This window comes from Bison bison, unplaced genomic scaffold (genome assembly GCF_000754665.1).
Source record: "Bison bison bison isolate TAMUID 2011002044 unplaced genomic scaffold, Bison_UMD1.0 scf7180017864238, whole genome shotgun sequence".
NCBI lineage: Eukaryota > Metazoa > Chordata > Mammalia > Artiodactyla > Bovidae > Bison > Bison bison.
The window spans coordinates 169,233-180,401 of NW_011494810.1; the positions used below are offsets into that span (position 1 = coordinate 169,233).

At 34.5% G+C, this 11,169-nt stretch overlaps 1 protein-coding gene across 1 annotated transcript; it reads left to right on the forward strand.

Annotated features, from left to right (window-relative positions):
* The first annotated feature begins 5,528 nt into the window (after nt 1-5,528).
* On the forward strand, nt 5,529-6,488 carry LOC104993375 (olfactory receptor 6F1-like). The gene has a single exon (XM_010846615.1). It carries the CDS (start codon nt 5,529-5,531, stop codon nt 6,486-6,488), a length of 960 nt encoding a protein of 319 aa, XP_010844917.1.
* Nucleotides 6,489-11,169: the final 4,681 nt, after the last annotated feature.

An 11,169-nucleotide genomic window follows, 5' to 3' on the forward strand; every position in this document is an offset into this window, starting at 1 on the left:
ACATTTACCTGTTAGTTAATTTAATATTTCCTTTAGTGTTATCTCTATATAAGTCCTTTCCCCATTTTCAACTATTACCTTTAATAATGAATTATGAGTTCCTTATATATACTTAATATTAACTCCATATCACATATATAGTTTGTACATATTCCATTCCATATGCTGATTTATTTTATCTTGATGATTACTTGCTGTGCAGAAGAATCTTTTAGTTTAAAATAGTCCCTTCATTTATTTTTGTTTTATTTTCTTGTGCTTTTGATGTCATAGTAAAAGATTATTTACAAAGACCAAAGTCAAAAAGACTTTCCCTGACGTTTTTTGCTAGCAGTTTTACAGTTGAGTCTTACATTTAATTCTTTAGTTTGAGCTGATTACTTTGTATTACACAAACTTTCATAACAATGGCCAGACAACACATGAAAAGATTCCATCATTAGTCATCAGAAATGTAAAGTGAAGCATCAAGTACACTATATAATTACTATAAAAAGTAAAAAAAAAAAGTATGAAAGTGGGAATGTAAAAAACTGTAATGACTTTGGAAATCTCATGGTAATTTTTTGTTAAATAATAGAGCACTTACCACATGAGCTAGCAATTGCCTTCCTAGCTGTTTAATCAAGTGAAATGAACCATATATGCAGCAAGGATGTGGAAATAGAAGTTTATATTAGTTTTGTTTTCATTTACCCCAAATTGGAAATAATCTAATTATCTACCAACATGCAAATAGATAATTAAACTTTGATATTTATATTCATTCAAAGAAATAGAAATCAATATAATAAAAAGTAACAGACATACAAAACACACAGCAGCATGGGAAAGTATCTATCATGGTAGATGACAGAAAAGAATATATGACCCATGGATTCTATATAATAAATAAGCAAAGCTATATTATTTGTCACTAAGCTATAGTGACAAAAAGAAAAATGTTCATTGCTTGAGTCTAAGGGGGGAATAATGTGAGAGTAAAGGGCATGAGGAAGCTTTGTGTAGTATATGAGTGCTATATTTTTTACTGTGGTTCGAATTATGTATGTGTATACTTTTGTGAAAATCATTCAGCTCTATATTTATAATGGGTGCATTTTATTATGAGTAAATTATAGCTTTAAACATTTATAAAATGATATCATCTCTTACCTTTAGAATAGCAATACTCAGTGGGAACACTGTTAATACCTTGGGTAGGGGATTTGAAATTCTTGGATAAGGATTCTTTTTTTTTTTTTTTTTTTAATTTTATTTTATTTTTAAACTTTACATAATTGTATTAGTTTTGCCAAATATCAAAATGAATCCGCCACAGGTATACATGTGTTCCCCATCCCGAACCCTCCTCCCTCCTCCCTCCCCATACCATCCCTCTGGGCCGTCCCAGTGCACCAGCCCCAAGCATCCAGCATCGTGCATAGAACCTGGACTGGCAACTCGTTTCCTACATGATATTTTACATCTTATCTAAGCAACTTTCATAATAATATTAACACATGAAACCAACATTTCATGATACTGGAAATAAAAACTATCTCCACACATTTTCAAATATCTCTTGGTGACTTCTACTGCCTCATTGACTACTGGTTTATAATCTATTTCTTTAATACATAAGAGTTTGACCTACTTGGCATTTATTTGTGCTTTTGTTTTACTTACATGTGGGATAACCAACTGTTTATAAAACAACATGCTAAACAGACATTATTTTCTGTGAGTAATTTAAACAACCTCAAACTTACATTGCTAATTCTCTTTTCATCGCATGTATATGAACAGCATCTATTTTATTTTATTCACTATTCTAGCTGCTTTCTTCTTCTGATACTGATGTTTGTAATGCTTTCATTCTTTCTGCACATATGTACTATGCTTCCTCTGTAACTATTTGTGAAATGACTCAATCCTAGTATTGGCTAGAGTGGGCAATCTTGTTTTCCACATACCCTTGGTAAATGCTTTTGAGTTGAGTTATTTGCTATCAAAAGATGTCAAACCAGTGTTGTTTTTTGTTCATTTGCATTATTGAAAAGAAAGATTTTTCAATGTGAATGCAGCTTGTATTTTGTATGCTACAGAATACCATCTTCTGTGGTGGCTGACACATTGAGACACAATACTGAAATTATAGGTGAAGGATGAACTCTATGGGCAGTGGCAATCAGTTAAGCCATTTAGGAGAATATTTCTTCAGTTTCTGTGGAGATATTTCAAATGCTTCTCACACTTTGTCTTTTCCTTTGACCCCCAAGAGGAGAATACTCTGACTTTCACCAAAGGAAAGCCCTCAGAGAATTTCTGCAGGTAGATGTCCCATGGTAGATGCCAGTTCTCCAAGTCTCAAGGCTGATGAAATCCTAATACTTCTCCCAAGGGGATCTCAGACCATGTCTTTACCTACATCATGGCCACAGGGACAAACAAAGTGAGAAAAAAGAAAAAAACATGCAAGGAATTTTGTGTTTATCTGTAGCATAGATTGTGTGTCAAAGTCAATGGCATAGCAGGGAGCAGATCCCTCAGCTTATTTCCCTCATAAACTAATTGAATACAGTGCAATATAATTCATGAATAGTATGAAAAGGAGCGTTTAAAGAAATCATAAATAATAGCCTTAAGTTTCTGAAAAACAACCAAAAAATATAGGCTGTGAGTATACCTTGGTGGATATAACTTGTGTTATTTCTCACTTTTCTAGAGACTAGTAGTGTTACATGACAATACTTTCTATCATTTAGATTATTTCTGTGATTTGAGGCAGTTTCTCAGATATGTATTTGGCATGCAAGAAGAGTTATTATGGCTTATCAATTAAAACATCAAATAAGTAAAAATATATGTAAGTTTCTCTTTGTATTTAAATGCTATTATATTTTTCTAAAAATGCTAAATAATTTTCATTTTTATCATTGTTTCCTACTGCCGCTGCTGCTGCTAAGTCGCTTCAATTGTGTCCGACTCTGTACGACCCCATAGACAGCAGCCCACCAGGCTCCCCCGTCCCTAGGGTTCTCCAGGCAAGAATACTGGAGTGGATTTCCATTTCCTTCTCCAATGCATGAAAGTGAAAAGTGAAAGTGAAGTCACTCAGCTCTGTGCGACTCTGTGACCCCATGGACTGCAGCCTACTAGGCTCCTCCATCCATGGGATTTTCCAGGCAAGAGTACTGGAGTGGGTAGCCATTGCCTTCTCCGTTTGTTTCCTACTAAGTACATAAAAAAAAAAAATATATATATATATATATATAGTTGGAGAGTGAACAACTCCCCTCTGCCTAATGGTAGAATTATATAATTTTGAAAAAGAAAAGATATTTTCTTTGGGGATGGCATTGAATTAATTTTATTGTTAAATTTCTACTTATATTCCTTCCAAATAAACAGTTTTCTTTCCTTTTGTTAATTCTAGGAGAATAGTAAAAGTAACAATGGAAAATTAGTCATGTGACATGCTATATCATGACTAAATAGTATGCTATTTGTTGTTCAGCTGCTCGTTGTATCTGACTCTTTGCAACCTCATGGACTGTAGCACAGCAGGCTTCCCTGTCCTTCACCATCTCCTGGAGTTTGCTCAAACTCTTGTCCATTGAATTGGTGATGCCCACAACCATCTCATCTTCTGTCATCCCCTTCTTCTCCTGCCTTCAATCTTTCCCAGTTATATAGATAATAGCGATGAGATAACTTTGGCACATGAGTTTGAGCAAACTCCAGAAGATAGTGTAGGACAGAGAAGCCTGGCATGTTGCATTCCGTGGGGTTACAAAGAGCTGGACATGACTGAGTGACTGAATCACACTTCAGACACATGGTCTTACAAAAAGAATATAAATATTAATATTTTTCTTGTGATACCAGAGTATCAAACTCAACAAATACATTAAAAAATTTTTGTCCCGGTTCTTTTCCCAAAATGGCTTTCTTAAATTATATATTCTAGGTCAATTTCTAGTGATATTTTTAAAAATACTTTTGAACACTGCAATAACTGGCTTTAAAAGCACAATTTTATTTTTATTGACAAATTTTTAGTGACAAAAATCTTAGAAGTTTTAGGGGATTAATATCAAACATTGGTTTAAATTTTTATCATGTATATCCTGAAAAGTTCTACTTTATTGTAAGAACACCACAGGAAGCATGAAGGCTATGGCATAAAGCCTATATACATTTCTCTATAGAGGTTTATGATTCAAAACTTCCATAGACGTTTACAACAGAAATCTGTGGACATGAACCATATTGCTTTCATATTCCATTTAGCTGGTTTTTCATTGTGATATAGAAGATATAAAGTCTATATTTTTATTGTCAGAACTTTTATTTAAATGACAAATATACATATTTTACATATACAAAGTTTTAATATGCATATTAAGATTGTTTTCTATTATAATTTGCATTTATCATCTAGATATTTTGGCACCAGAGCACATATATACATAGATACAACAGTCGAAAACATTGTTTCTTTAAAACAAGATTTCTTGTTCTTCTAAATTTTGATAAGAAATAGTTACAACTTTAGTTATAAATATTATATTATGCACTTAAAAATGCTATATGCATTGAAGGATGAGTGGATTTGTGACTTTAATATTAATTTTTTGACTGCTCCTAAACAACTGAATGACTTCACTTTCTTTTTTTCTATAGTTCCTTTTGGAGAAGGAAATGGCAACCTACTCCAGTGTTCTTGCCTGAAGAATCCCATGGACAGAGGGGCCTGGTGGGCTATAGTCTATGGGGTTGCAAAGAGTTGGACACGACTAAGCAACTAACACACACACACAAGCAATGTAGGAGATATTAGTAGATGCAGTGATTTTAAAAACAAAGACTAAAAATGCTAAAATAATATTTATGAACAAAAACTTGTCCATAAATGTCAAATTCACACTTTTAAAAAAAATTATCTGCAGATAGTTTGCTCATCTACCAATTTCCCACCAAACCCTAAAGGATTCCATGCAACAGGGTTTATAGTGTTAAAAATGTAGGCCATTGTTTGTCTATATAAGGCTACTAGTATGGCCCAGGGGGTCCATTCTGAGAGTGCCCACCCCCAATGCACTGGCCTCTGATTCACCTGCTGTTCATTTCTTCACCCTCCTCTAATGTCTAGGATGTGAAATCTTCAGCGATGTGATAATGGCATGCTTGTTCCAAATGGCCACAATTTTATATATTAGTTGATCTGCAGTTGCTTAAAACGACCTACTTGGATATACTATATCACCCTAAAACTAAAGTGATGTAATTAGGAAAAATACTTATTTGTTTAGTTTCTTCATTTGTAAAGTAGATTATTAGACTGCTTACCTTTGTGGTTTATTTCATAAACTAGATAAATTAAATGATGTAAAAATACTTATAAAGATACCAATTATTTTTGCCAGACATTAATCTTTATTGTTTGTCTAATATCATCATGAAATAAATATGAAATATTCCTTCCTTGCTTATCTGCCATATTCTATGTTTTGTTCATTCATTCCAGACCAAGAAGATGAGACATGAATGTGGCAAATCAAACAAGAGTAACAGAATTTATTTTTCTTGGATTTTCTGGTGTTCTCTATCTAAGGCTTGCATTATTTGTGATTTTTCTCACTGTATATCTGCTCTCTCTCATGGGAAACACCCTCATCATCTTCATTGTTCTCACGGATTCCACACTTCAAACACCCATGTACATTTTTTTAGGAAATTTGTCCTTTCTAGAGATCTGGTACACGACAGCCACAGTGCCTAAATTGCTGGCCACTTGTCTCTCACAGGTTGTTACCATTTCCGTTTCCGGTTGTATAACCCAGTACTACTTTTTTTTCTCTTTGGGGGCTACAGAGTGCATCCTGTTGGCTGTGATGGCCTATGACCGATACCTGGCTATATGCAGCCCTCTAAGATACTCATCCCTCATGCGTCTCCAGGTATGCCTGCAGTTTTCAGCTGGATCTTGGATTGGGGGCTTCATTGCCCCTCTCCCACCTACCATACTCATCTCTTACCTAAACTTTTGTGGACCCCAGAAGATCAATCATTTCTTCTGTGACTCAGACCCAATTTTTAAACTCTCCTGCTCAGATACATTCTTGGTGGAGGCTTTGGGTTACACATGCAGCTCTGTTGTGATTCTAAGTTCTTTTCTTCTCACTATGTCGTCCTATGGGAATATTGTGGTCACAATAATCAAGCTATCTTCCCGAGAGGCTCGGAAGAAAACTTTCTCCACCTGCGCCTCCCACCTCACTGTGGTCACCATCTATTATGGCACCATTATCTTTGCCTATGTTCGTCCTCCAGCCAAGTACAACTTTACCATGGGTAAAGTGATTTCAGTATTCTACTGTGTAGTCACTCCGTTGGTAAATCCTCTTGTATACACCCTAAGAAACAAAGATGTGAAGAAAGCTTTCAGGAAAGTTCTAGCACGAAAGAGGTTGCTCTCGGCCAGACACGTGCAGAATATTTGAGAGATCAACTAAAACAAGCAGTTTAGAATTGATTCCCAAACCAGATCTGCAAATGATAAGTGTTTAAAATTATGTAAATGATACCACTTAATATGGACATATCTGTACTTTTCATTTTGGTTTGAATTCTGCTGAAGTAGGTATTCTGTAATTACTATGTTCAAGAAGACCTCAGTGCAATGTCATAATAGTAAAAAAGAGACAAATAACATAAATTTCCTGTCCATGAGACATTTACAATGGGAAAATTGTCTAATTTAGTCCCATATTATGGTTAGGTTGATTTTTTAAGTAATTTATATCTTAATAGTAATCATGGGCCAGAATTTGTTTCTGTTAAATAATTCAGTGTTACTTCATTTAGTAGATGGACTATTATAAATGTACCATCTTTTACTTCAAATTCATTAAATATTTATTAAACACATATAATGAGCCAGGTACAATTCACAAGTATAGATGTTGATTTAAGTCTGCATATAAGTATAACTGAAGAATTTAATTAGAAAAAAATCAGGAAAATATTAGATGGTTAAAATTTTTCAGATAATATTACAGAATTTCTAATGATCACAGAGGTAAAAATTTTAATAAGTAGAGGGAAAAAAGGAAAAATCTAGAACTAGAGAGTACAAGAACTGAACATCTAATATGATAAAACAAGTTTAACTTTATAATATTCTCATAAAATATTTAAGCACACAATAATTTAAGCAAACTAATTTAATTAAACCAGAGAAAGAGAGGGGGAAAAAGGAAAAAAAGTCTTAGAAAAAAGAATGCCATTATCAAGTCCACCTTCCATGTTAATGAAAAATTTACAAGTTTTATTTCAACATAGTTTAATAACAAAAAAGATTACAGGAATGCTGGAAAAAATAAATTCTATCAAAGCTTTATAGGATGAGTGTTCTTTACCTGGGGACTTCCCTGGCGGCTCATATGGTAAAGAATCTTCCTGCAATGCAGGAGACCCCAGTTCAATTACTAGGTTGGGAAGATCCCCTGGAGAAGAGAATGGATACCCATTCCAATATTTTTGCCTGGAGAATTCCATGGACAGGGGAGCCTGGCAGGCTATAGTCCATGGGATCACAGAGTCGGACACAAATAAGAGATTAACACTTTCACTTCACTTTCTTTACCAGATTGCCTCTGAAAGTTTTGCTATTTAGAGTGGTCAGTGGCATAGAAGCATCAGAGTAACATGGGACATTGTAGAAATGCAAATCTAACCTCAGTCCCTTGAATGAGACTATGCACCGAAACAAGATTCCCCAGTTGACTGATTTGCAAATGAGATCACTAGAAGAACTATTTTAAGCAGTCAAAGTTTTAAAAAAAAATCTTTAAAAAAAATTTGATTCAAAATTTTCTTACACATGACAATGCTTATTTTCTTTTAAGTTTTGACATGTCATTTTTGGGTACATAATTAAAACAAGTTGTTTGCATGAATTCCCAATGAGTTTTTATTTTTAATGCAATACATATTCATGAAAACTATTGTCAAAATTACCTGTACATGTAAATGAAAAATGTATGCTATCCATCAGCATTTTTAACCCTTTCTTTTCCAACAGAATATCAAAAGCATATACAATTATAACAATAACAGGGAAATATTCTATTTTTGTTATTCAGTCACTCAGTCAAGTCCAACTCTGCAGTTCCATGGATTGCAGTACACCAGGCTTCCCTGTCTTTTACTATCTCCCAGAGTTTGCTCAGATTCATGTCCATTGAGTCAGTGATGCTATCTAACTGTTATAGGGAGGAAGTCAACTCTGACTCCATATTGCCAACTGTTTCTTTGACTTCCTTTTATTATTATAATCGTACTCAGTGGCTTGCCTGGAGACCCTGTCCCTTTGCTTGACTGTAAACTAAAGTGCCTTTGTTCTGCTCATGAAGAGATAGTTTGTCCCTGCCCACCTGTGAATAGAAGAGACTAACACACCCCTCTCAAAGGCTGGACATTCCCTTGGAGATGTTTTGAAAGACTGAAGACCCTTTCAGTTTACTTCCCCACTGCATCTCCCTCTCTATTCTGCCTTTTGACTTTAGTTCCTCATTGCTTCTTTCTCTCTGATCTATAAAACAACCTGGCATCCAGACCCCAATAAGATGGCTATTTTGAGGTGCTAGCCTGCCATCTTCTCGGTCTCCTGATTAAAGTCTCTTCCTTGCCTCAACACCTTGTCTCTCAGGTTCATTGGCCTTTCATGAGGCAAGCAAAGTGAACTTGGACTTGGTGACATAAACATCTCATCCTCGTCTTCTCCTTTTGCTTTCAGTCTTTCCCAGCAACAGGGTCTTTCCCAGTGAGACATCTCTTCACACCAGGTGACCAAAGTATTGGAGCTTCAGCTTCAGCATCAGTCCATCTAATGAATATGCAAAGCTGATTTCCTTTAAGATTAACTAGTTTGATCTCCTTGCAGTCCAAGGGACTCTAATTCTCACAATAACAGGGAAATATTCTGTATCTTCACACAGGTATTTCTGTATGCCATTCTTCAGGGTAAGAAAAAGGATATTCTACCCTTTGAAGTTCTGTGGTTAAGCCTATGTATTAAACTAGCAGGACAGATTCACAGGGTAGAAGCAGATACACTGTTTTAATTTTTTACCTGCACATCAGTGTCTTTTAAAGAAAACAAACATAAAACAAATAATGTTGCTCATTATACAATTTTAGAAGGGTTAGGTCATTAGCTACTGAAGTTGCTGATGACACTGCACAATAAGAAGAATTTAGAATGAAAATACAGAGAAGGCAATGGCACCCCACTCCAGTACTCTCGCCTGGAAAAGTCCATGGGGTGGCTAAGAGTCGGGCACGACTGAGCAACTTCACTTTCACTTTTCACTTTCATGCATTGGAGAGGGAAATGGCAACCCACTCCAGTATTCTTGCCTGGAGAACCCACAGAGGAGCTTAGTGGGCTGCCATCTATGGGGTCGCACACAGTTGGACATGACTGAAGCAACTTAGCAGCAGCAGCAGCAGCTAAATGGAAATAAAGATGAGTCATTTCATGTTTTGACGTAGCATGCTCCTTAGTTAGATGTATATCTCAGGAAGTGTTTTAATAAACCCACATTTTTGCATCTTCCCACACACAGAAAAACACTGAAATAACTTACTGAGATATCTGTTCTTTGTGAGTCACAGTAATCTCTTACCAAGATGTACACCTGGAGGCATGTATTTCCTAGCAAAAAGTTACATATACTGGCTTCTCCCCTACCTCTTCCTAAAGCTAGTGAGAGGCTATGCCCCAGGCTAAAGGCCTAAAAATTGAATTTGAAACTATTATATTATTCATTTTTCTTTAAGAAAACAGAAACCAGAAGTCATTAAACCCAAAAGTTTATGTAACTTTTTTTTTTTTTAATCAAATAATGGTAAGTTTTGTGAGTGTGACAAGACAAAGATTCCTGGGCTAGGAGCATGAAGTCATGAGAGTGTGACTAAGAAATTCATGGAGAAACTAAAGAACAATAAAATGTATTTTACTAGATTTGTTTTACAAGTTCATTTTGTTATCAAAGCCCAACTTTCAGTCATAAGAATGCTCTTCTTTTCCTGTGCTAGAGTGGGCAGCTTCCAAAAGGAAATGTTATGTCTTGATAATAGGTAGAAAGGAAAAATCATAAAGCCCTTCTTGAATTTGCTGTTTCTCAAGTGCCTTCAGTTCAAAATAGTCATTATGCCAAAGCAGCATATTTTGGTGTGGCATTCTCTTAAATCCTCACAAATGGACAAAGACTTTTTTTATTCTGTTAATGAACAGAATACCATTATTAATAAGACCATTATTATAATACCATCATTAATAAGAAATAAGAATATTTCTTATTCTGTTAATCCAGTTCTTTGGCAGAATATATATCTAAGTCTTCATCCTTTTATCACACTACTTATCCCAAAATTGACTTACTTATTTTTCTTTGTTTTGGGCAAGGACAAGCCAGGAACAGTGGGTGATTTGAGTCATTCCCAAAGGAAAAAGTCTGTTATCTACTCCAACTACAATTTAAAGATACACAAATAAGTTTGCCTGTCTCATTTATTCCTCTTCATCTTGTTTTTATATTTTTGTCAACATTTTGATCTTACTTTCAAAAACTGGAAAAGGGCAAACTTTGTATTTAATAAGTACTACATTTCTTTTTGGCAGGGTACATTAAAACTGATTATCATATGTTTTAGAATTTTCCTTGCTGGTGATCTTTATAAAGCAGTGTAAACATAAAACAAAATGCAAACACACAAGAAAAAGTTAAAATGAAAGTAAAATAGTATTTATTTAGATTATAAAACTAGAAGGGTATTTGATAAAATTCCACAGAATGCAAAGGAATTAAGAAATATTTTACAGAGAGAATAGTGTTTACTTATAATTTGTTCTCTAACACTTATCAATACATGTAGTTCTGTGAATTAAAATGACAATGTATATAAAGGTAATTTTTATAAGTAATTGAGCAATTTCCTGACTTAGGAAATTGTAAATATTTTTTTCTGGTTGTACCTTTCTCTATGGTATGAATATGCTGAAATAAATGTTGTAATTTATATTTTTAATATTAAATCTGTATTTGTGTATTCCTTCCAAATACTAGTGTACTGAATTCTGTGTAAAACATCTATCTGCTCACTGACTTTTTCCTT

Bases quoted from the DNA above. Each gene is read 5' to 3' on its own strand.
- LOC104993375 (XM_010846615.1), top strand. From the start codon at position 5,529: ATGAATGTGGCAAATCAAACAAGAGTAACAGAATTTATTTTTCTTGGA.